Here is a 25,232-nt window from a genome sequence, read left to right on the forward strand (position 1 = left end):
TCCTAACGACGATCCACGACCAACACCGCGGATGACTCGGAGATCCAGACGAGGATCGACCTTAAAAATCACTTCGTTTTTACAGCCATCGATGTCGGTAAGTGTCAGTAAGTACAGAGACGATTAGTCGTTCCTCTCCCTATTCCCTGTTCCTAATTCCATCATTCAACTACGCAGTGTTCTCCTCTCTGAGTATTCTGCTACATTCAAACACGTATATACAAAATTCATCGACTTGCTGCGATAGGCCGTACACGAGGAGCAAGGGAGACGTTCGTCGTTGTGCCTCTGACAAGAGGAGCACTCGAGGATCAGCGCTTTTTGAGTCTTAGAATGTACAGGGCGTTTCAGAACTGGGGGTCAGGGTTTAACTAATTCGAGCTTGAAAAGCGCTTCTCCTTGGGGGACGAACGTTTCCCTTGTTTAATAATTTTCTATAAAAGACACCTGCAGTGTCTCGATAAATGTCCCTCAGTGGCCCTCGATAAATGTCTTATAAATGCTCTGGTAGGGTGAGTACAAATGAGGGCGAAAATATCGTCAAAGAATCTCCTCTGGCAGCACGTTCTAAGAGTCCTACGTGGAGTATAGTTGGAACAAAATCAAGTGGTCCTTCGGAGTCCACCATTTTATTGTTTCTTTGCTCCAGTAATTATTGAAGCCACTGACCAGTTGACTTTGTTCTAGCTGCAGTTTGAAGGCAGAGCCTTTTGGCGCCATTTCGTTATTTCGGTACAGGAAACTCTCGTTATATGTTCATCGTCAGGAACATATAGCGTGTACAGGACAATTTCTAGCTTCCTTGAATTGGAGCCTATCGTTTAGAGTTAGGTTTCAAGGGGAATCTCTTTTTCTCAAGCGAACATTTAATGAATCAAATCTGGTGGACATATAACGAGAATTTACTGCAGTTTCTCTGTTCTCGCGTACAGGGTGTCCTGTTCGAAGTTACCACTTTGAATATCTTTATCCTTAGCTTCTAAATATTCAGTTACCTCAGAGGAGCAAGTTCGGAAAAGGTCCTCTAGTAAATATAGAGGGTGACTCGGAATTCAAGGTGTTTCAAAAGATGATACTTTCGTTATCTAATTAACACCCTCACTATCAAGGCAGATATTACAAAATCTTCTGAACCAAAAGACGTTCGAAATAGTAACATTGAATGAACCCAGCCCCGCAAGGATGCAGCGCACCCAAATGTCCCCAAAGGGATGATCTCCATTCCTGAGATCCTAGGAACACGCACGATGTTCACGTTTCGATCATGCAGCCACGGTGTGGCGTAGATTAACTGGGAAGGCACTTCGAACGAAAAGTATGGCATCGAACTGGAACAAGGCGCGAGATCGCCCTTGTAATTGACGTTGATTTACATCGTCCCTTGTCGACGAGCATGTCGCGAACACCGAATACTCTCCTCGTTAAAAAAAGAGAACATATTGTGCCTTTGGTTCCTGGAGAGGCATCCTCTCCCTTCTTCCTTAAGTAAACTCTCTCAAACGATCCTCGAAAAAGCTAGCTCCTACTCTCGCTTTGAGTATCCCTAAGTCGCCTCAAGCCTGCCACGCGACCCAACGCCGCGCTGATAACCCTACCACCTACGGGCCAACGACTCTGCTTTATTCGAAGTTACAAAACGTTATCGAAGGACTGGCGATCTCCAAGTGTTCAGCTGCACCGCCAGTAGAATCAGCGTCGAGCCTCTTCTAAGGACGCCTAGGTGGCCTGCACAGTTGGCGGTCGATCGCTTCAGGTGGTTTGGACATGGCCAGAACCGTCTCCCTTCCGCGCGACTCTCGCACCCTGGTGTATGGTTCCCATCAGATTCGGTCATCGATTCTCTAGCGAACGGTCAGAGACATTTCCCTGGGTTCTGGGAGCACCACTGCGGCCACATCGCTTCTGTCTTCAGGCCTCGGCTTGTCAGAAGCTCCATGTGAGCTGCCAGTCTTGTGTACACGTTCTCGTCCGTGGAGTAGCCATTGGTGGGCATGTCGCTCCTGTGGGAGAGACAGGAAGAGATTAGTTAGATCTGCTGATGGGTGGTCTGGTCATTCCTCAGGCATTTCTTCAGGCATACACAGTTGGAGGCTTGCTTGGGATCTTGGGAAGAGGAGGATCCTTGAGGATCTAGGTCCTTTCATTCTTGTCTTCGCTTTCTTCTAAGTAGGCTCACTCGTTACAAGCATGCGCAGTTCAGGAAGAATGTTCTTGGAAAGGAGGTGAAGCATGGAAAACTTAGGTACTTGAGATGAATAGAGGGATACTTGAAATTCTAGAGTAAGAGTTAGACCTATGGCTCAGAGATAGAAGCTGTAGGAGGATAGGTCTGAGAAGTTCTAGGTCTAGAATCCACACACAATCACTCTCGAAGCTGAATCTCTCACGAATCATCCTCAAAACTGCTTCCAGCTAACATCCAAATACACTTCACGCAATCCTGCAGCTCTTACCACAGTCTCTCAGCGAGTGCCGAGGCTCTGGGCCACAGTCGAGGTCCCAAAGAGGCGTCCCCAGTCTGCTCACTCCAGATGGCAGCCTCCCCTCCAAGAACCAAGTTCAGGTGCTGCTGAGGGTAGTCCCTCCAGGGTCGATGATTGTAGACAGTTTGCCAGGTGCGGTACTCCCCACAAGCAGCTTCCCCAGTCTCCCTCCACCTACCAAACCCACAATCCAGGTACCAAGCGTCCACGTGGGACACTATCACCCTGAACCCATCTTCCAGGAGGTCAGGGGTCTCTGGCCAGTTGCTGCCTCCCCAGGACTGTATCACGACGACCTTTGGATCGAAGTACATGGTGATGTAAGGCCTCTTGGTCAGGGGGGAGCTCCAGAGGATCACAGCCTTGGGCACCTCGTCGTGGTTAGCCTTGACCAGCCTCTGCAGCATCTTGGTCTCGAACTCCGCCCACATGGCGTGGTGGTCGGTCATGTTTTGCGCCTGCATCGCCGCTGTGATGTTCCCATACTGAGCCCAGCAGTCCAGGTTCACCTCGTCCCCGCCCAGGTGCACCACGTCGCGGACCTCGGTCAGATCCAGCAGCTCGCGGTACAGACCCTCCAGTATTCTGTAGGAGTGCTCGTTGATGGGATTCAACTGGCCGCAATTCGGCTCGCCGCAATAGGACGACCATGGCTGCTGATCAACGCAGAGGGCCAGCTCGCCGTAGCCGTACTCCGTCCCTGAATGGGGGCAATTGGAGCGTTTGCGTAGTTACAAGAGCGCTCTTGAGCGTGGGCGGTAGGAAAGTGGAGTATTTGACAAGGGAGACACTTATAAGTAGACTGGATCCGTGGGAATAGATTTGAAGGGGGTACATCACTTCCTACTGAAGCAATCTTATCCTCAGGAGGACACTGTTTCATCGTTTCCCAAGATTGTCAGAGAGTCCTGTGATGTACCTCCTACAGTCTAACCCTAGGGTCCAGATTTCCTTGTCTCTTTCAATCAAGAGTTCCCAGACTCACCCCATTGCCAGCCAGCGCCAGCATGCGCGGGAGAATCGATCTCAACGAGCACCCTGATGCCTCGAATCCTCGCGTAATCCGCGAGATCCTTCACGTCGTCGGGCGTGTAGATCTGGTCTCCGCTGTAGGCTCCCCACCTGGCCATCTCAGGGAACTGCGCCGAGTCGAATGGGAAGCTCTGGGAGTCCGTGAGATGCCAGTGGAAGGTGTTCAGCTTTGCGGCAGCCATGCCATCGATCACCCTCTTCAGGTGGTCGATGGGGAAGAATTGTCTGCCCGTGTCGACGAGCAGCCCTCGATAAGGGAACACTGGTTTGTCCTCCACAGAGGCTCGAGAGAGCACCCTCAGGGCGCCCTCCCTTCCCGCTGTCTCGTCCCACCAGATCATCTGGCTGAGTGTCTCTAAACCGTGCCTCGCTCCGAAGTAGCTTCTCCCAGATATTCGAGCCTCCAGGAGCTTCCCCTTGAGCAGCAGCTCGAGGGTGTACGACTCGTCAGTGTCCAGGCTTGGCCCAGTTGCTCGACCATTCCCCGCGCTGAGGTTGATGACAAAACTGTCCACCCCTGATCTGCATTTTGCGTTCGGGACCTTTATTAGGCTCCTGATGTTCCCTGGAACCAAGGAGGGACTCGTGGAGAGGTTTGCTCTATGGATTCAGCGTCCTGAGAAGTGTCTGTTAGTTGATGCAAGCTTCTGCCGCTGGTAGGATTGTGGTAGATAGAGGTGAACAGTGGTGAGTGGGTGTCTGGGATCAGTGGAGATGATATGATTGCCTAGATATGGTTAATTAGGCTTCGTGATGGCTGCTTGAGGTCTGTATGCTGGGTATGTTGCGTTTAGGTGTGCTGTGCTTCTGTGATAGAGTTAAAGCAGGCGTGTTCAGCTTTGGGTTAGGTGTATTCATGCTTCCATTAGATTTGAGGTTTGTGTGTTACGTATAGCTTGGGTCTAGGTTTGTCTTAACTCTATATTAGGTCAACTTAAGTCTTCCTTTGAGTTCCAACTTCACTGCTACCATAAGTTCATGCTCAGGCTATGCTACTCTCAGCTCAAGCTCTCAATTGAATCCTCACCAATGAAGACGTCCTTGGCGTGCTCCAGCAGGTTCTTCGCTTCCTGGTCGCTGGTGTTCACGGTGGCGAACTCTATCTGCTGAACGTGTATGACGACGCTGTCCTCGCCCAGGAAGACACTGCCAGTCGGCCTGGGCCAGAGCAGTCGGGTGTTCCCACCGCAGAGGGCTATGCAGCTCGCCAGAGAGGTACGTGACGATCTCACTGCTCTCCTCTCGCATCGGCCAGCCACGCACGCCCAAGACCATGGACTCTGAAACGTCCTGCGATCCACAAACGTTTCAGAATCGCCCACTGACGAGACCTTTCGTGCCACGCTTTGGGTACATACAATGAGAGAATAGAGAACCATGTAGGAATGGGCGCAGAGGAACACTTAGAAGCTTGGCGCAAGAAGAGGGTAACAGTATGCAGGTCTGCTCAGAAGTACTGGGACACCTTCGACTCTTAATAACTGAAGATAATAACTGAATATAATAACTGATAATAACTATAATATAATAATAATTACATTTTTTCAGTTATTACATAACAATATAATAACTGATAATAACTGAAAGAAAGAGACCAAAAGGCCACTCAGGGTTTCCACATATCTCTGATCAAGTCTGGTCCACTACTTTTGAGCAGAAGCGTCCATAAAACTTTGGACAAACAAAACGAAGCGCAAAACAGAGTCTGTTCTCACAGATAACTAAATTTTACTTAGAAAGGAGGAAATGGCATCAGAAAGCAGGGAGAGAAGATTCCTTATCGAATTCGCAAACAAGCTGGTCTTATCAATTTTGAGCTCGAATAGCAACACACAATTTAGTCGAGTGATCTGATAACGAACAACGAAGGCCAAATGGTCCCATACAGAGAAAGAGAAGTGAAGTCAGTGCTGGCTAAGGGAACCTGCAGAAGGGGGTTCAAGAAGGGGGACGTTACCTAGGCTCTTCCAGAAACTCGTAGAGCCGTTCCTCGGGTCTCTTCGTGCTTTCGTTACCAGCCAGGAATGTGACCAAGCCTCGTTGCAACTCCTTCAGTCTTTGTTGCGCACCGCGTCGATGGGAGTGCAGGGTAATTAACGTAAAAAAGAAAAAGAAACCAAACGGATGATGCGGCAACTAAACTTCAACTTCGGTTAAATAAACGAAAAAGTGCCGCGAGAAATCGGTAGGAACCAGGATGGGAGGACTCTCGAGTCATCATTGTTCTTCGAGGATTCAGAGATTAGACCAGGGGTCAGCAAATTTCTTATCATATTCTTTGCAACTTTTTTCTTGAGCCAGATACTGAATGTTCTTAGGTACTGGCTAAGAGATAAACCCAAGAGCTAGGATTCAGATTGTCGTGTAGGTAGATACTTAGGACGTAAATAATTTGGAACGCCTGGAGAGTGCAAAAGTGACTCTCACAGTTTGCCAATCCCTGGATTAGGCTGAAGTGGAGGATTATTTTATAATAATTGTGTACTCACCGACGCGACGCAAAGGGCTGGAGAGACACGAGGGGAGGAGCGTGGGCGTACATGGCGATGAGCAGGACCCCCGTCATGAGGACCAGGAAGAGGAGGATCTTCCTCATCCATCCGCTGGGCACGCTACCCACCATTCTCGCGAGTCTGCAGCAGAGAAAGTCACAATTATTTCTTTCTATATTACAGCGACCTTCTACGAGTGGTCTGTGACCGTATTCTGTCACAAAAATCCTAGTTTATCAGGCGATAACGGCCCTTATCAAGAGCACTGATAAGTAGTCTTGCCTCTGTGATATACTGGGTACGTGTCAACCTCTTTTCGATTTTCTGAGAATATTCCATTAGCCTTTCGTGCAGGAGGACCCAATCGCTGCTCTCAGCTCTATTCCTGGGTCTCCCTGAGTCCTAGGTCAAAAATTTCTAGAAGCCAAACTAGTAGGTCCCAAATCCCTAGCCTCGAATCCAAATGTTCATCCTTCGAACACAGACTAATTACGAAATATTTTCGAGCACTACCAACCTGGAAAGTTTCATTAAAATGGAAGATTGATCCAGTGCCTCGAAACCAGTCCACGAAGCAACCGATAGACCTCCATCGAGATTAAACGAAACACTTTTCTACATCGACCACTGTCATTCCTCAAGTAGAGTTGTCTTCTAACAGCTGTTTATCACAACAAATCACCTCACCTTCCGAACATGGGTTACGATTGTCACGAACGAAGCCATAGATTCCCCTAAATCAGCTTAGCTCTAAAACAGGATAGTCTCGGCGCAGCTTTAAGCCGCTTCATCCGATCTGGGGTATCGAAGAACAGCGAGACGATGGATACGTGACAAACTGACTTAATCGTGATGCAGGGAAAAGCGAAGAAAGGCTTAAAGAAGAAGTTCTTTCCTTCAGAGAAGCTTCTATCGCTACTCTATGTCCTTTTCTCGCTGGTTGTACACTCAGACCGCGCAGTTCAATAAAAGGTCGATGTTTTACCAAGAAAAAAGATGGAAATTTCTTGTTCAAAGGAAGAGGAGGTAGTCACTTGTCCAAGTTACCTTTCGACATGGCTCGACAGGAAGACCTCGAGATCGGCGCGGAAACTTCTGGGTCTGGACGAGAACCTCGACGTGTCGGGCATCGAGGAACGGTGTTGGTGTCTGTGGTTAGACCCTAGTCGAGACTAAGCCACCCCACCGAGCTATTGCGTATCGAAAGACGAAAGTTTTCGTGTTAACGAATAGGCCAGCTGTGTCCCGCGAATCGATTCGGTGCAACGTGTACGATAAATCGAGTCGAAGGACAGACGCGAGGTTCGCTGGTAATTTTATGCAAAAACAAGTGTCGCTGGCTGCTTATGTAAACGCCCAAATGTATGACTTTTATTACATGTGAAGAGAGTACTTGAAAATTGCCAATTTAAGGGACTAAAGAATATAGGAAAATTATACACGATTCTTTTACTTATTTATGAGATAACCTGATATACAAATTGGACATCGCGAAGGTATAAATAATCCAGCAAGAGAGATTTCTATAAATAAAAATGATTGATACTCTATTTTGAGGAGATCTATTATTAAGCCCCAGGTATCCCATATCAAGAACGATGTGCAATGCAGCGTGAAATAACATGGACTGTGCACAGTCTCTAGATTAAAGTACAGTGTTTGACCCCGCCAAATGGATTTTCACTGTAGCGAAATATACTGCGTCACAGTTTCGATCATTCCTACACCCACACCCTCCCATTAACATCATCGGTGTATTAATTTTTCAAACAATGCGCCTGCTTGCGACCCTTCGATTATGTAATTTATTCTTCTACTCGCTCAGAAGAAAATTCTTACAATTCCCTAGAGGTCTTCTTAAATCCTAGATCTCCTAAATTCCTAGGTCTCCTCAAATTCTAGGTCCCTTTCAATCCTAGGTCTCTTTAAATCCTGGGTCTCCATAAATTCTAAGTCATCCCAGACCCTAGGTGTCATCAAATCCTAGGTCTCCCCAAATCCTAGGCTTTCCCAATTCCTAGGTCCCAAATCCCTAGTCTCAAATCCCCAAGACCCAAATCCCTAGTCTAAAATCCCCAAGCCCCAAATCCCTAAACTTCCCTAAAGTTGCCAAGTCCTTACTCATGGTCCTTCGATCGCGCCACTTACTCTCTCATTTCCATAATGTAGTTCAAACTTGAGAGACTAACGCATCTAGTAACATTTAATTTAAGCAACTCTCTGGACGGATACCTGAATAAAGGGAGGTCAAAGTTCAGCAGTGACCCCCAGAGAAAACGAGGCGTTAAATTGAAGAAAGAAACCTGATCAATTCTTCCCTCGTGTCCCTTTGTTCTGAAGCAACCGTCTGGCCAAAAACCACCAATTATTTTCGCGAGTAGAGCATTGTGCGACACGCTTCAGGGGCTCGCCAGACCTAATTGCACAGAAGCGTCGTCTCCAACACCGAGTCACGTAAGGCGTGTATCGCGATAACAGTCCGTCTGGTTGAAACAAAAAGCTTTTGTAAGAGCAGGAATTTCTGTACTTCAACCTCCAGCCGCGAGTTGCATTGTGGCTGGCGCGAGCGCTTTGACGAGACCAGCTTTTTCCAACCCCTCGAGTTTCCATGTAGGAGTAGGTACACGTTCTGTGATATTGGAGAAATAAATTCTAACAATATTACTTATTCGAATAATAAGTAATTACTGAAGCCTGCTGTCTCTATTCGATATAATCTCAGCGCTAAGGACACTAATCCTCTTTTTTATAGTACTATTTCGATATCTTTCAATCTGCTCTCTAATTGAGGAAAATACTAGCCTCAGTGGACCTAAAGAATATTCGTACACGATAAGAGCTCGCGAGATTACATCGAGTAGTACCATCTCAGCGCTAGAGATACTAATCCTCTTTTTTATGGTACAATTTCGATATCTTTTAATCTGCTCTCTAATTGAGGAAAATACTAGCCTCAGTGGACCTAAAGAGTATTCGTACACGATAAGAGCTCGCGAGATTATATCGAGTAGACCCATCTCTCCACTCCTTAAACCCAATATTCCATTATTTAAATATTCCTCAAGCTCAAAAATATTTCTGCTCCTTCCATCGCATCTCGACACTTCCTACTCCACATAATCTCGCGAGATTACATCGCGTAGTACCTGTACCAGCCCCATTCCCCCCACAGCCCTCCACACCGCGTCCACCTTGGCCCTGTTCCTCCTCCTCGTTCCAGTTCCACGTCAGTCGACCGCGATCCCGCCTCGTCCTGGCGCACGAGGCGTCGCGACGCTCCGCGGCGTCGCCTGGAATCGCGTGTCGTAGCCAGGCAACGCGCATAATATGACCAGCAGTAATAGTTTCAGACGAAGCGGTTAAGGGAGCGGATCAGCCGAGTTTCCAAGGGTTCTCGACGCAACTCGGACAACGTCGAACCTGCCTCCGACGAGTCCTCGATCGGCGATCGAGAAAGGGATTTGGATCGACAGAAATCGAGGGAACGATCGTACGTACACCTGGCTCGACCTGCATTCTTGGCGAATTATCGGAGTTCCACGATGACAGAAACTGGGGCCTCGTGAAATTCCAGACTGTGGATCTTTATGCATTCAGGGAAAACTGAAGAGTGCTAAGAGTGCAATAAAGATAAAAAATATGGGAAATGTCAAGAGTAAAATATGAGTTATTATGCTTGGAGGTTGAAGCGATTTTTTAGTTAATTTCCAGTATTCTAATTTGCATGAATATCTGCAGTCTGGTAATTGGGAAGGGGCCTTGTGGAATTCCTGGGTTTAAGCTGCGTTCACAATGGGTGGCTGAGAAAGAGTGTTGCTTAAGGGATATTGAGAGAATTTGGTGTTGGGATTGTGGGACTCTTACTAGTAGAAAAGGGACAAGTAGAATAACTGAGGATTTTGGGGGACTAGTGTCTGAATAGTGTGGTTCCCTTATTTTCTCTGGAGAAGGCTTCACAATTGAACATTCCTGAGATTCGAGTACAAGAAGATGGTAACTTTGGGTAAGAACTGTGTCCTTCAAGTTCATTCAAGTTCCACTATTTAATTTCGAATTTTTGCACTAGAGAAATATGTGATATTAGAATTCTAGGGGAAAGAATTACAAAAAAAAATTTGTTTAACTAAAAATCCTCTCATACAAGCAAAGGTAATCGAGAAGTTTTATCTACTTTATCTGCAACTCTCTCGGCACTAATAAAACATACCAAAGATAAGAGAATAATCCCACTGGGGATATCATTTCACATCAGTGAAACACTGAAACCTAGTATTGCAGTAAATAAACTAATTCCCATTATTTACTGTCGACAAATTAGAAAGACTAGAAAATGTATAATAAAATTGGTAGAACTGGTGTGAATGGCACATTAAGAGAAGCAACAGGGGGATAAAAATGAGGAGGAAATGATTGTATGTCCAATGACACCTTTAATGACAGCCTGACGACGTATAATAATTATTCCTAACGACGTAATTACAGTGGGGAAATACTTTTGCATATGCATGCACAGCGTGGGTAAGAGAAATTTAATATTTTTTTTTATATAACATCCAGAACGTTCGGCTCGACTTCTACGCCATCCTTTATTAGGCTAAAAGTTTCGTCAATTGAGTAGGCTCGGCATAAATCGATCGTGCATTCGCGAAGGCCGAAACAAATGGCGTCAGAACTATAGGAGCTCTACTCGCTCGAATATTCACTTTGCGCCGCGTGCAGAGTATACTTTTTCCGCTTTTGTAATCGATATTTTTAAAACACAGACAAAATGAAAATTGAACAAACAGTATTGACTCTCAACTACAACTAGAGAAATTTTCTTTAAATAAAACATTCTAAACTTTGAATAAAAAATGTTCAATCTTAAAAAAAAAAAATATTTTTGTTAGAAATAATGAAAAAAAATATTTTATAGGAAAACTAGGTACTAAATAGTTACGATATATTCTGATAATTCAGTAGATATTTTATTATGTTACGACTGAGAGTTCTAGGGACTTTTTTTCTTTGCTAAAGAAGAACAGATATCCTAGAAGAAATTGGGAAGCTGATATAATGGATGAAACTCAGATAGCCGCTATTTTAATACCATGTCAAGGTGTTAATTATGTATGTCGGTGTTCAAGATCGAGCTTCGTTTCCCGTTTAACGACACGCGAATGAAACTAGGACGTACAACGCGTTTCAATATCCATGAAATTCTTAGCATTCAATCGAACGCCTCCATTCACTTCCCGCCAACGTGGATTCGTTGTCACATGGCGCTCATCAGTTCCCCTCAATCCAATTGCATTCACTCTATCTGTATCTGGTTTACCATTATTTCATTTCTTTTTCAAGTATTCATTCCCCATTGTATCGAGTTTTCTCTAAGATAATCGAAATTTTGCAAATCTCAGACTTTAAAATGAAGGAACTGTAATTGGAAAGTCCAAAACCCTATGCTTTAAAAAATTCCTAAGTCCCAAAAGTCCCTAGATCTCCAAAATCTCTATTTCCCAAAAATTCCTAGATCACCAAACCCACTATTCCCCAAAAATCCCTATATCTCCAAACCCTCTAGTCCCCAAATTCCCTAAATCCCAAAAAACCCTAGATACCCAAAACTCATATTCCCCAAAAATCCTGAGATCTCCAAGACCTCTATTTCCCAAAAATCCCTAAGTTCCAAAATTCCCACAATTCCCCAAAGCTGAACTTCCCCAGCCCTAAAATCCCTAGATCCTCGAGAATGCAAAACAGAAGCCAGGAACTAAAAGGAAATATGGAAATTGCGCAGGTAGAGGCATGCGACAGAGACGAGCTCGATCGCGGAGGCCCGGGAGGATTGAAGGTCGAATAGTTCGATGCAAATTCGCTCGGGAGCCATTGAGGATAGCAGCGCTATAGAAGAAAGCATTCTGTTCCTCGCGGACTAACCAAAATGTTCCACGACGCGAGTCCACGTAGCAAAGGGTAAGGGTGGCTCGCCATTCAAGAGTGAATCCACGTTTAGGACGTGATCGATAAAGCCAAAGGGGAGCCGAAAAGGTCCCCTGCTCTTTTCCTGACTCAGCCCTAGTGTCCTAGAAACCTTTCGACTCGAAAATCATTCTCCCTGAATTTTTTTTTTACTAGGGACTAACATCAATTTAAAAAATAAATTGTAGTTTCCCTGTTAAATAACTTCTCACTATTTTGATAGCTAATAGAGACCACAACAAAAGTCCCTAGACGAGCCTGCATTAGGTCATCACTAAGGATACTAAAAATGGCCATTTTTAGGACCGCCTTTCGGCGAACCATGACCGTGTTGACTGCCATGGAACTCAGTTCCCTGAACAAACGCGAGGCCACGGAATCCTACGAGGATGTGGCCATCCTACCAGGATACAATGCCACCACAAACGCAAGCGGCGCGTCCAGCAAGACCAGTCACTTCGAGACCGATTTGCATGGGAATGTTAACATTCTTCTTGCTGGGTGAGTAGCAACATTTCACGTCCGACATTCAATATCGATCACGTCCTGATCGCCGATGCGTGATCCTTTCGCGGATGCAGAGTCGTGCCTTGAATCTGCTTCTGATGGACTGGGTCCCAAGTTCCTGAATCCTAAATTCCTGGATCTAAGAAAGAAATTCCTGGGTCTCAGATATTTCTAGTTCTAAGAGACTCCTGGGCCCCAAAAATATTCTAGGTCTCAAAAATTCCTAGATCTAAAAAATCCCTGAGTCCCAGAATCCCTTGGTCCCAGAAACATCCTAGGTCTCAGACATCCCTAGGTCTCAGAAATTCCTAGATCTCTATCTCCAAACTCCCTATGTCTCAAATTCATATATTTCCCTAGAAGTTCCCAAATCCCACATCTCTAAGGCTCCACAAACCCTCAAATCCCATATTCCTAAAATTCCCCAAACTTCTAACTTCCAAAAACCACAAGTTACCCAAAGTCCCCATACCCTAAATTTCTAGGATTGCACAAATCCTCACGACTTACGTAATAACGCGAAGCATCTAAATTTTATAATACCTCGTAGTATTCGAGGAAGATCGCCAAGTTTCGCCGATGCAACATTTAGCGGGATTGAATTCATTCTGTCGAGTCATCGAGATAGAGGAGCCCTACAGATAAGGATGCAAAGGCGGGAAACGGGTCTGCTCGCAGAGTTCGAGTGTTTTCGCATTCAAATTGAAAGTCGAATTAATCACCGCGCTGTTCCACCGCTTAATTGCTCGCCAGAGAATTTCCTCGTAAACTTTCTGCATGAAACGAGGAAAAGATAACATCCGGCTAGGTGTCTCGACCTCCTTTCGCACGAGATAGAGCATATTTGCTGAGCAAAGATCGATGCCTCTTAAGTGAACGAAGAAACAAAGTGTTTCTGATCTCCACGAACTTAAACACGCAAAACAATTAAACTCAGAGTCCATCCACAATTAAATTCACAAAGAGAATTACTTACTTAGTCAAATAAACACTTCTCAATTCAAAACTTCTCGCTCATTCCTCAAGCTAGATTTCCAAATATTTGAAGAAAACACACAAGGGTCAAAGGAACCTACGCTGTTAATATTTCCACTCAAGCAAGTTTGCACAGTGATAAGGCTTAGGTACCGAGGCTGAGCAGATTCAGTGGAGTTCGAAGGAGGAAGTTCTACGATAAGCAGTTTCGCGAGGTAACGTCAGCGACATTCGTAGTCACGAAGACAGTCACAACAGGAAGCGAGCCAGTTATCGCGATAATCGCAGGAACAACAGTATTACGGTAACATTTAGTGCACACGAAGCAACGACCATCGAATCGCTGTCTCAACTCCAAACGCCACGATTACCTGGTCGAGCTAAGAACCCGCAAGCTCATTTTTCATCCCCGTGAAAGTCCCTTTTGTTGGACCACCTGTTTAAGACACAAATTCTGTAGAACAGAAGAGACTCAAATATTAATGGTGAAGCACTTGGTGCTCAGTCTGTGAAGAAATAAATATAATCTTTTAAGAGGGACTGGGTCTTCATAAGACTGGAGGTTTTAGAGTTAGAGTGCTAGAGAATTCTAGGGAATTTTCTGCCAGAAATCTGGTAAGCATGTTATTTTTAAGAAAGCTTGTGACTCTGGGCAAGTTCCCAATTTTTCCAAGCTTCGGGGGTCTAAGAAACAATTCCCCCAAATTCTAGGGTCATACAGGACTCAAATTACACAGCCCTGCTAGGAACACTGCCTAAAAAGGTGTCAAAGTCCCAGAGTCCCGCTGGTCCACATCTCCCAAGACGCAATTTCGATCTCTTCCAGGTTCCCAAGCTCCTCGCGTCCTCCCGAAGAGTCGAAGGCACAGTGCACCAGTTTTCACCGCGACAGGGGATCGATAAGGCGCGTCGGAGCGGTGACTCGCTTTGTGGACGGAAAAATGAGACGAATTACGTTCCGCGATTGCACGCCGCGCCTCGATGTTATGTGGAGCGTCTTGGGGCCGCGGCGGGAAGGTTGACGGCGCGCTAAATATACGCCTCGTCGGCGTTCCCTCTCACCTATGCTCTAGATCGGCTGGCTGTGTGTTACAGAGCGATGCTCAGCGGCGTGATCGTGGTCGTCGCCCTTATGTGCTACTGCTGCCACAAGAACATGCGGAAGAACAGGCCGCAAGAGTACCCGCAGTACTGGCGAACGGAACCGGATGTGCACAGCCTCGAGGTCTTCACCACGGAAGCGCACGTCGCTGTGAGTGACCTCTGATCAGCTTTCTAGGAGCGGCTCGAATGTGACGCGAGGATTAAACAGATCGAATCGAGGAGGGAACTGGGTACTCTCGATATAGGCTCGTTGGAGAATCTCGCGGTGTGGGCTTGTTGGGAATAGGATTCTCTCGATATAGACTCGTTGAGGGTAGGGCTCTTTCGATATAGACTCGTTGAGGATGAGATTCTCTCGACTTAGACTTTGAAGAACTGTGTTCTCGCGATGTAGCCTCTAAAATTCTAATGTCCCCAGAAAAATAATTGTAGATCTCTAGAAGCAACTACACGCTATATCCTCACCATCAATTACGACTTCGAACACCTGCTAAATAAAGATTTCTTTCTACTGTCATTAAAAACAAGAAATCCCACGAAAGAAAATGAAAGATCGTACACTACAACGAGTCTATAACGCATAGTACCAACTTATACTATATCGAAAGACATTCTATGATCTTCTTCTTAACTGCAGACTCTAACTACACCCTCTTCTTCCAGTGCTGCGAGAGGCAATCAATGGAAGGTGCCCAAGACGAGCCCTATGGGGCCCCATCGTGCCCAGTGACGCCAAGTTCGGGCCCAGGCCCTCCCCCCACCTACGACAGCCTGATCTTCGACCCTCGAAGCCTGCCCGCCTGCATCGACAAGAAGTCAGACGGGCCTGAAACACCAGGGACCATCATTCCCTCCATGGTCTCCACCCTGCTGGGCCTGACTACGCCCATGAGGCCCACGGAATGCAACGAGCCAGCTGAGCAAGAGACCTCCGCGCTCGACGAGGGCCTGCCTTCCTACGAGGCTGCTTTGAAGCTAGACGCCAATGGCTACGTCTAACAACCAGCCTAGCGTCTTCTTAATCGGAGAAACAGGGGATTCTACGATTCCTCGAATCGATTACTGTCGATTCCCTCGCTGGGGGAATCGCTGAGGGAATCGACGAGCTGCGATGGGTTCTTGGGCCTCTCGAGATCGACTGAGGAAGACGAGGACTATTTGAGCTGGTACTCGAATTATTCTGAGCGTCGTGTTAGCGTTCTTTTTGTACTCTTGTTTTATCACGCAAGTTGTAAATATTCATAGTCATCGTAGAGGCGGGAAATTATGGAAAATAATTCTCCATGTTTAGTATTATCGATAAGCTAAACTCATACCCTTGTTAGACTTCAAAGAATTTCTTATCGCAACGAGGTTCAACTTACACAGTTTATCTTGAAACCTGTGTTACTAAATTGTGTATTATTTAGCCAGTTACTTGAACAACTTTCGATAATTAAATCTTTTTCTTGGCTGCGAGTTTGAAGCTTCTATCATCTCTGTCAGCGATTAATTTAATTCTGCGAGCTAATTGCTGATGGAATATTGTCAAGTTGGTGCGAATAAAGAGCCCAGAACTAGCAAAGTCAAGTACGAATTTTCGTTATTAATTTTAGAAGCACTCTCCTAACTTTTTTGCTGTCTGCAGCAGAGTAGCGAAGCGTGGATAAAAATTGGTGATCTAAACCTTCAACCTGCGAAGGCCATTTCAGTGGTCCTCGACTACAGCGTTGATCAGCTTAAAGACCACTTTAGGGAGGCCTGAATTAGGCCTTCGTTCATAGCCGTTTGAGAAATTAATCGAGTGTCGCAAATTCGTCTACCGTCGAGTAATAGCTATGCACACGGTGGACCTCGAAATAACAGATAAAAAATGTTTGATAAACTAAAAAATATGAAGAAAAAGATTTGTACTCGGAGACTTGTTTCCTTGACTTTTTTTATTCGAGTTTGAAGCGTATCGATGGTCATAAACAGCTCGTTATAATTAGCATTACGAGCATGTAAATTGCTGATTGAATGCCTCTGATTGTGGAGTGCTGAGAGTTCATGTGGATTTTTTTTCGCTTAATACTTATCTCATTCAATGAACCATCAAAATATATACAATGAGATCAGGGATAATCGTATCGACTACGAGCTGCATAGGTGAAAAATTTGCATATGACTGATAATGATAGCGGGTTCATTTATGGCGAAAATAAATGTGAAGATAATTGATTACTGTGGTTAGAATAAAATTAGTGGACTTTAGAATTTTATAAATATATGGATCCAAAATTTCACAGATTTTAAATTCTAGTAGATCCTAGGATTCCATGGACCTTCAAGACCCACTGGACCTCGAGATCCCAAGAGTCAAGGACCCCAAATTTCACAGATTTCAAACTGTAGTGGACTTCCAAATTTTGTGGACCCCAAGGTGCATAAATTTTAAATTCTACGGATCCTTAGGATCTATTAATATCCTTGGATCCATTATACCTCTAGATCCCAAGGTCCATGGACCCCAGATTCCACAGATTTCAATCTCTCATGGACTTCTAAAATTTTGTGGACCCCAAGGTGCATCAATTTTAAATTCTACGGATCCTTAGGATCTATTAAAATCCTTGGATCCATTATACCTCAAGATCCCAAGGTCCATGGACCCCAGATTCCACAGATTTCAAACTTTAGTGGACTTCTAAAATTTTGTGGACCCCAAGGTACATGAATTTTAAATTCTATGGATCCCTAGGACCTATTAAAATCCTTGGATCCATTATACCTCTAAATCCCAAGGTCCATGGACCCCAGATTCCACAGATTTCAATCTCTCATGGACTTCTAAAATATTATGGACCCCAGGTGACACGAATTTTGAATTCCATGGATCCCCAGGATCTCTTGAAACCCTAGAATCCACTGGACCCCCAAGATATATCGAATCCCAAATATCAATGGACTCCAAGCTCTCCACATCTCAATTCCCATAACAACCCAGACTCAGCCCCCACAAAAAGACTCCTAGCCCCACTAATAAGTTCCCACGTTCCTTCCTCCCAGTTTTCCTAATAAAGACAATATTCGTAAGCTTAATTGCAACTCAAGACGCAGTGAAAAAGACGCACACGCCAGCCACGTGGAAAAATGTCAACGAGGAGTCCCGACGTCACGCGCCTCCGCGTTAATTCAGCTCCCCGCGCATTCTAAACAGCGATGCAACGTGTTTAGATTAATTGGCCTTGCCCTAATGGTGCCACCATCCGATTTATGATCGCAGCCGAGCACTCGTCGACAGGATAATCGTCTGTTTCACAACGTCATCGGTTTTATGGCTGACAGACCAGCGAGAAGACCCCCTCGTGCTTTTCAAAGACTTCCGCCCCCCCATTCACCCCCTTTGCGCTCTCTAATAGGATATTTTCGGCTAAGGCGACTTCCCTGGATTCAACTTGCACTTTGCACTTGTCTGTGCTCGTTGCAGATGCGACACACGTCGCAAACAGATCTATCATTCTTTATCTGCTTTACGTAAATAGCTCTTAACCCTCGATTCATTCAGTCTAAATATATGGTAGTATATCTGGGGCCCAGAGCTAGGGAATATCGAATTAAACTTTGTGGAACTTAGAGAGAATCCACAGCGCAAACATTTTGTAAAAAAGGACGCTTAAAGTTGAAATTAAATGGAACTTTTTGGACTTCAAAAATCAGACCAAGGGATTCAATTTTCATGGATTTCTGTGGGCATAGTATCACTTTTTTAGTGCCTTGAATAGCCCCAGCAGCACATATTCCCTGATATTACAACGATGAATCAAACGTCGGATGAGACAGGCTGTAAAGGCATTGAGCATCGTGAAGTGATATACTGCTGCTTCGATAAACTCATTAACTGCGTGGCTCTTTTTTTGAAGCGTCCTGCTACTTTATATGAACAGTAGTCAATTTATTGTGTTTGCGTAACTGCGATAATAGACAACGAAGCATCGTGCTACAGGGTGACTCAATAATAATCCTCGATGTAAATACTTAGCTGATAGGAAGAGTTTATGCTGTTAGCAAGGATCTGAGAAATGACGAAAATCTTGAAGCTGTATTTTTAAGTGAAATTCTATATTCTGGATCTCAATTGAAGGCAATATTTTTCCTTTCTTAAGAACTCTGTAAAGTCTAAGGATGCTATTTTTTAGTCACCCTGTATACTGTCGACTCCTACGTCGAAGTCTTTATTGTCCACGTACATCTGGCCTAATCTGTTTCGTTGCCCTCGAAACCTTGAACGACACATAAGGTCTGTTAATTGCGCGACTCGTGCAGCTTCCTTGTGAGGCCAAACCTACTCTTGTGCATTTTTTACTGAACACTACTCGAGACAGTATTTTTTTAAAACTGACAGCAAGTTCCAATCAATTTCTAGAGTGAAGGAAAAATGAAATTTATAATATACAGTAAAACCTACAAAATTTCGATATTTAAATTTCCCAATTCCTCGAAGTTGGAAAATAGTTCAATTTTCTTTTTAATTATATGGAATATTGTATCTCGATAATCGAGTAAATATTATACAGAATTAATCGAGTGAGTATTATTTCGAAAATCGATATTTTCCTAGGGGCGCTCGCGAGGCAGCCGATCTAACTTCGTTTTAATCCGATTCTAATCTGGAACTAACCCAGATTTCAGCCGCATCCAAATTAAATTAACGACGATTTCCTCCTGCTAGCTTAGAGCTCGTTCATTAATTAAATAATGAAAAATGTTGATGCAGCAGGCGGCGTTAAAAAGCCATCGCGAATACGTTCTAGATTCCACGTTCCTCAACTTTTCTTCGAGGAACGCAATGACTATCCCGACCCGACGATTACGTAATGAGATCCCGAGATTTTCAGAGCTTCGAGGAACTAGCGAATCCCTGCCTCAAGGAAATTATATTTCAAGCCACAGAAGGAAAATTATAATTGCAGTTTCTGGCTGTTCTTGGCTGAACTTCTGAATCAGGACTTTGTTCAGATTTCGAAATTCAGTGAACCTGTAATTTCGTGCAGAATATATGAATTCTAGAATTTATGGACCTTAAAAATTCCATGGATCCTACAATTTTGTGGATCTAAACATTCTATGGAACCTAAAATTTCATGGATCCCAAGAATTCATGGATTCCAAAATTCCATAAAATCTCAAGATCCCATGGACTCCAAAAGTCTCGCGAATCCTAAAATTCCATGGACTCAAAATTTGATAAACTCCAAAACTAATTTGGAGTACAACGAATGCTTAAGCGAGATATGGAATCGACTAACTTAAACTGAACTGTCAGGAGATTTAAATCTCCAAAGATCCTCAGATCGACAGCACTGAGGCAATCGGCCACACACACAGGACACACACGAGCCGATCAATCTCTCGAAAGCGATCGCGTCCCACTGAACTGGCGTTCTTTAAGTCTCACACAATCTCCCGTTCACCTGCCTCTGAAAATACTAGCGAGACGAGTATCTTTCTACAGTTTGCCCAGAAATATAGCGTGGCGAATTGAGACATCCAGTGAAACTACCGAGTAAAATAAACGGATAGTAACAGATAGAGATCTTCTGTTTTACTTCCAAAGGATTTTATAGACTCTCGTGCAGACTTGGTAAAGAAAAAAATCACGATCTACGCTGTTGAAGGCTGATCAAGATCTGAAAGAATGTCAACTCACTTTCCACACCTGAAATCAGCTCCCAAAAGAGTCACCAACAGGGTCCCTACTTAAACACCAAATTCATGGCCTATGGGCCCAGCTTTCCTAAACACACAGAACTGAAATGACACCAAATGGTAAACGAGCCCCACCAGAGGCCACAATCCTCGTCTCACGATGTCCCTGTCGCTTTTGCCCCAGTGCCCCAAACATCCTCCATCCTCGTCCCATTAATTCCCCAAGCACCGCAGATTTCTGGAGCAACTGTGCCCCACCGCGAACTAGGTTACGCCTTTGTTCCGTTCGAGTGAATCTTCGGCGGCCAGGACAGCGAACGGAGCAGGGAAAAAGGGGAAAGCTCGCGGGGACAGGTCTTGAACGTGGTCGAAAATCGATGCCGCTGTGGGAAGCCGTTAAGCGCGGCTGGTGAAGCCGGATTGCTTTAGAACTCACCTAACCTTGCACAGCAGGACCGCTCTGGTTCAGTTGCGACAGCCGTGAGCCTCTCCGCGAGGAATCTCTCGTGCAACCGTGGCTCGACCAGCGCTCACGGAATCACCCCCTCGACTGAGGGAGACATCGCGACAGGGGGAGAAAAAGGCCTTTCACGGATAACGGTGCATCTCAGCCATGTCGAAAAACACGAAAGAGGCACTGATTTGGCGCGCGCGCGCGCTACGAGCACCGCTCTGCCGCTGCTCTGACCACTGCTCGCGCACTGCTCGTCCACTGCTCGCGGAGGCTCGCTGAGAGTAGCTCGCCGCGGTTTCAGAGCAGAGTCGAGGGAACAGAATCGTTCGACAGGATCGAGAGCGTCCTCACGCCTTCGCCTCTCCCGCGCCTCTGCATAACGCTCCACTTCGACGAGAGATCAGTGACGCTCCCTGCGCACGGGAGGCAGACGCGCTCGCGACGCTGGCTGCTGCTCGACTGAACGTGTTGCGTGCACGCCATTGGAGCCATCTGGCGGTGCGCGAGGGACACTGCGCACACGGCGGGGATTTAATTGGTCGGGGATTATGAATGGAGCGCGTACGATGCGGAAGAGTAGGACGATTTTGGATTTCGGTAGGGGGAGGATTTCGGGGGGAATTTGGATCCTGGTGGGGGAGGGATTTTGGAGGGAAATTTGGGATTTTTTTAATGAGAAGGCGAGATGAGGTTCTGAGTTATTGTGGACCCTCAGATTCTGTGAATTTTTAAGTTCTGTGGATCCTAAGGACTGTGAATCTTAAGATCTAGGGACCTCGAAGTCTATAGATCCTAAAATTCAGTGGATTTTAAGATTTTGTGGACTCTAGAGTCCATGGATCCCGAATCCTATGAATCTTTAGCTTCATTCATCCTAAGTTCCACAGATCTCAAAGCCCATGGACCCCAAAATGCATGGACCTCAAAATCCATGGATCCCCAAATTCCGTGGATTCCCAAATTCTATGGATCCCTAAATTCTGTGGATCCTAAAGTTCCATGAACCTCATGATTCGGATCCCAAAGCCCGTAGACCCCAAATTCCATGGATCTTAAGCTTCATGGATCCTAAACTCTGATCCCATAGTCCATGGACCCCAAAATACACGAACCTCAAAATCCATGGACCCCACATCCTATGTATCCCAACTTCTGTCTTAAATTACTATAACTATAGGTTAAAAAACCTCAAAAATGCGTCCCACAAGACTTATCTTTCGCTAAAAACTTAACCACAAACCTATATCAAACTACTAAAATCCATTTCAAAAACATTACTACTCCTACTCAAAATGCCAGTACACTAAGCAATTAATTTCTTAATACCTGAAAATTCGCTGTCAAATTATTCGCGCCTTGCGCTTCTAAAAAAGAGGAATCGATTCGTCATATCGTCAGTTTCGCTCCGTCGTAGTATCTCGCGATGTGGCCGCCGACCAATGAAGCACTGCCTGTGGCCATTAATATTGCACGTATAGAAGAATTGCCATAAAAGGTGCATTGCAGTATAAACATAGGCCCGTGATCACGCTCTGTCGTTGCAACTATTTCTCAATGATTTCAGAGATGTTCGATTCGGTGAACAGTATCAGAGGTAGAAGGTTAGACTGTTTGTAGCGACAAGTAATTGACGTGTCAGTGTAATTACAAATGGCGGGCGCCAATGGTGACATTTCCTCGGTAGGGAGGAAGATCGAGAAATTAACGATATCCACGGAGGAGTCGGCGAGAAACGAGGATGATACAGGAAAGGAGAAGAGGCCTGAGCCTCGTCTCTGGGGTTTCGAGACCCGAGAACTGTACAAAATGGCAATCAATTTCTACAAAGGTAAGTCAGTTGTATTGACAGACTGCTAGAATGATGTAGATAGTCGGCTCTTTCCCTCAAGATGAAGAAACAAGCCATAGGCATAGAATTCCAATCCCTTGTCCACTATTTTCTCAAAATTTGGGGTACTTGAAGTATAGAATTCGATGGGAACTTCATTCCTAGAGTAATGCCTATCCACCCAAGGAAAGGTTTGCTTTTGATTGTCTGCCTCTGATCATTGCAGAAAAGGAAGGAAAGGCAGTCCACCTGTCCTATGAAGACAAACTGAAATTGGTGGCTTTCACGCAGCAGGTAACGCATGGGAAATGCACAGCGGAGAATGCACCTCCCTTGGGTGTGTTAGACGTGATTGGGAGGGATAGACGCCTGGCCTGGCAGAATTTAGGGGACATATCCAAAGAGCAAGCAATGGAAGGGTTTATAGTTTTGTTGGACAAGTTGTGTCCATTGTTTAGGACATTTGTGGAAGCACAGAGGAGGGACATAGAGGAGAAACTACGGCTTAAGAAAGAGGAGGAGGCGAGGAGGCTGGAAGAGGAGAGAAGATTGAAGGAGCTGGATGAGCAGAAGAAGAAAGAAGAAGAGGCAAGATTGAAGGAAGAGATACAGAGAAGACAAATCCAGGATGCCTTAAATCAACAGACTTATTACCAGTTCAAAATGTATGCAGAGCAGCAGTATCCTGGGAACCCAGAGCAGCAGGGAGTGTTGATAAGGCAGTTGCAGGAGCAACATTATCATCAATACATGCAGCAGTTGAGGCAGAATCAGTTGATGTTAGATGACCAAACACAGGAAGCAAACAGTGCCAGTACAGAGAATCCTGAGAAGGAGGAGAGCAAAGAAGTGAGTGAGACTGCACCATTAAATGAAGAAGACTCGGATGACCAACAAGAAGATTGGCCTCCTATAGCCCCTGCAGAAATGTGGACGAAAGAAGGTGTGGAAGAATTCAAAGAGACCATTAGGAGAGAAGCTGGTGATGCGGTTATCAAAGTTGGTCATGGAGAGACTGTAACTGTTAGAGTGCCAACACATGAAGATGGCTCTTGTCTGTTCTGGGAGTTTGCAACAGATGGCTATGACATTGGTTTTGGAGTCTACTTTGAATGGTCTAAACCAGAAACGAATCAAGTGTCAGTACATATTAGTGAATCTGAGGATGATGATGATGAGGAAGACGATTATATAACCAGAGAGGACCTAGAGAGCGGAGTAACAAATGGTACCATTCAGCCTGATTATAAACCAGCATCGCCGCCTATAAGTGTGATAGTACCTGTAAGTATATCACACAATTTTCCTTTAAACAAAGTTCTCTGACTATTTTCGTAATTATTTATTTATTTTTGAAGGTATATAGGAGGGATTCCCAAGAAGAAGTGTACGCAGGAAGTCACAGATACCCAGGCCAGGTAAAAAGCGATTTTTTTAAGAAAGAAAACCAAAACGTGGGTATACTTCAAGTGAAATATTTTTCAGGGAGTGTATCTTCTTAAGTTCGACAATTCATATTCACTTTGGCGAAGCAAAACGCTTTACTACCGAGTCTATTATACGCAAAACCGTTTCGTGAACGACTTCATTACAAGCCACGACGACGAACGTACAACTGTTGAGAACTAGCCGAATACGATGGTCTGCTGATATTGCTAGTCCAACCAAAACGAAAAGTCCTATATGTTATTTCTGTTCACGTAAAGCAACAAGTGTTCGCAAAAAGAGAATATACTTCTAGTTATGTAAAGACACTTTATTGTTTAATATGGCAAGAAAGTGGGCACAAGTAACGAAAAAGGTTCCTATCGTTCCCTTTCCCCATGAATGTTTGTAAGCGAGTAAATCGTGTATGAACACCAGCAAAACAGTGAACGTGTATCAGAGAATTACTTCATATCCGATATATTAGTGTATATTATGCCAATAATGTATCGGTGAAACCATGTATATTGTTTTCTTTTGTGGTCAGATTTTAGTCTGCCTTTGTTATCTCACGCGTGAGTGTATCGTATACTTTTATTGATACTGTCCCACGTTTTAGAAAAATACATTAAAAATCAAAATACCCCTGGCATTCATTCAATAACCTCGACTTTGCATGCATAGAAAAGAATTCGCGACTCCTCTTTCGTGTCAACGTTTATTGTACTATAACCATATCCTTTTTTCTGTCCTTTTTTACAGGAATGATTTGTATATCGTTAGTAATAATAATTATACGCAGCAATATACAGTTACAGGCTTGTTATCGCATATAAACGCGTGCCTCATTATCGCTAAATAATAGACAATTCGCCCTATAATAACAATTTTACTTAGAAGAGCACTTTTCTGAGACGGCATGGGTTTTTTTTTGTTATCGATATTGCACGGCAATAAGGATTCCGTTGTAGCTCGAGGCTTTGTACATCGCGTGATTTGCAAGACTGTTAAACAATAATAACGAAATTCCCCTTGGCGTGCAATTCTTTTTGCAATAGCCATCCTTCCTTTTTTTACAATTAAAATATCGATCGATCGAAAAATCGTAACAAAATGGAACCTTTTAGCGCGAACGTTTCGTATTATATCGACATTTTTATATACGATTGTTAATCAAATTTCGATAATACCTTAAAGCCTAGATTTGCCTGTACGCTCCTATGGATCGATGAATTTTCGAAAGCTCGAAGAGACACTTTTCAACCTCTGCGATGTCTGGAACGCAATTTCGTTCACGAATGAAA

The 25,232-nt window shown here is 44.7% G+C and overlaps 3 protein-coding genes across 10 annotated transcripts; 2 read left to right on the forward strand and 1 right to left on the reverse strand.

Annotated features, from left to right (window-relative positions):
- Positions 1-1,852: 1,852 nt before the first annotated feature.
- Positions 1,853-22,039, reverse strand: Fdl (fused lobes). Of its 7 annotated transcripts, none has more exons than XM_076382647.1 (7): positions 22,002-22,039; positions 6,005-6,148; positions 5,473-5,571; positions 4,543-4,859; positions 3,469-4,080; positions 2,454-3,183; positions 1,853-2,000 (listed from the first exon to the last, which is right to left on the reverse strand). In XM_076382647.1, exons 2-7 carry the CDS (start codon positions 6,136-6,138, stop codon positions 1,853-1,855), a joined length of 2,040 nt encoding a protein of 679 aa, XP_076238762.1. In that variant the 5' UTR covers positions 6,139-6,148; positions 22,002-22,039. The 7 variants fall into 7 exon arrangements, with proteins under 7 accessions (XP_076238762.1, XP_076238761.1, XP_076238760.1 ...); XM_076382646.1 differs by lacking the exon at positions 22,002-22,039 and adding an exon at positions 20,663-21,114; XM_076382645.1 differs by lacking the exon at positions 22,002-22,039 and adding an exon at positions 20,658-21,114.
- Positions 11,799-15,574, forward strand: S-cup (spermiogenesis-related protein stanley-cup). The gene is made up of 4 exons (XM_076382655.1): positions 11,799-11,962; positions 12,272-12,469; positions 14,546-14,702; positions 15,218-15,574. Exons 1-4 carry the CDS (start codon positions 11,931-11,933, stop codon positions 15,551-15,553), a joined length of 723 nt encoding a protein of 240 aa, XP_076238770.1. The 5' UTR covers positions 11,799-11,930; the 3' UTR covers positions 15,554-15,574.
- A 33-nt stretch (positions 22,040-22,072) lies between the features above and the next one.
- On the forward strand, positions 22,073-24,571 carry LOC143181928 (Golgi resident protein GCP60). 2 transcript variants are annotated; one of them, XM_076382654.1, is made up of 5 exons: positions 22,073-22,170; positions 22,240-22,503; positions 22,730-23,787; positions 23,862-23,921; positions 23,989-24,571. In XM_076382654.1, the coding sequence occupies exons 2-5, from the start codon at positions 22,326-22,328 to the stop codon at positions 24,130-24,132; spliced, it is 1,440 nt and encodes a 479-aa protein (XP_076238769.1). In that variant the 5' UTR covers positions 22,073-22,170; positions 22,240-22,325; the 3' UTR covers positions 24,133-24,571. The 2 variants fall into 2 exon arrangements, with proteins under 2 accessions (XP_076238769.1, XP_076238768.1); XM_076382653.1 differs by having other exon boundaries at positions 22,098-22,503.
- The last annotated feature ends 661 nt before the right edge of the window (positions 24,572-25,232 follow it).

Source organism: Calliopsis andreniformis, chromosome 7 (assembly GCF_051401765.1).
Source record: "Calliopsis andreniformis isolate RMS-2024a chromosome 7, iyCalAndr_principal, whole genome shotgun sequence".
Classification (NCBI taxonomy): Eukaryota; Metazoa; Arthropoda; class Insecta; order Hymenoptera; family Andrenidae; genus Calliopsis; species Calliopsis andreniformis.

Bases quoted from the DNA above. Each gene is read 5' to 3' on its own strand.
- Fdl (XM_076382644.1), bottom strand. The intron at 5,572-6,004 runs GTGAGTACACAA...TGCGCAACAAAG, and splicing joins CAGCCCTTTGCGTCGCGTCG to ACTGAAGGAGTTGCAACGAG. The intron at 4,081-4,542 runs GTGAGGATTCAA...CCTTGGTTCCAG, and splicing joins CGCCAAGGACGTCTTCATTG to GGAACATCAGGAGCCTAATA.
- LOC143181928 (XM_076382654.1), top strand. From the start codon at position 22,326: ATGGCGGGCGCCAATGGTGACATTTCCTCGGTAGGGAGGAAGATCGAG. The intron at 22,504-22,729 runs GTAAGTCAGTTG...TGATCATTGCAG, and splicing joins GGCAATCAATTTCTACAAAG to AAAAGGAAGGAAAGGCAGTC. The intron at 23,922-23,988 runs GTAAAAAGCGAT...AATATTTTTCAG, and splicing joins GTCACAGATACCCAGGCCAG to GGAGTGTATCTTCTTAAGTT.
- S-cup (XM_076382655.1), top strand. From the start codon at position 11,931: ATGTTCCACGACGCGAGTCCACGTAGCAAAGG. The intron at 11,963-12,271 runs GTAAGGGTGGCT...GGCCATTTTTAG, and splicing joins GCGAGTCCACGTAGCAAAGG to GACCGCCTTTCGGCGAACCA. The intron at 14,703-15,217 runs GTGAGTGACCTC...CTCTTCTTCCAG, and splicing joins CCACGGAAGCGCACGTCGCT to TGCTGCGAGAGGCAATCAAT.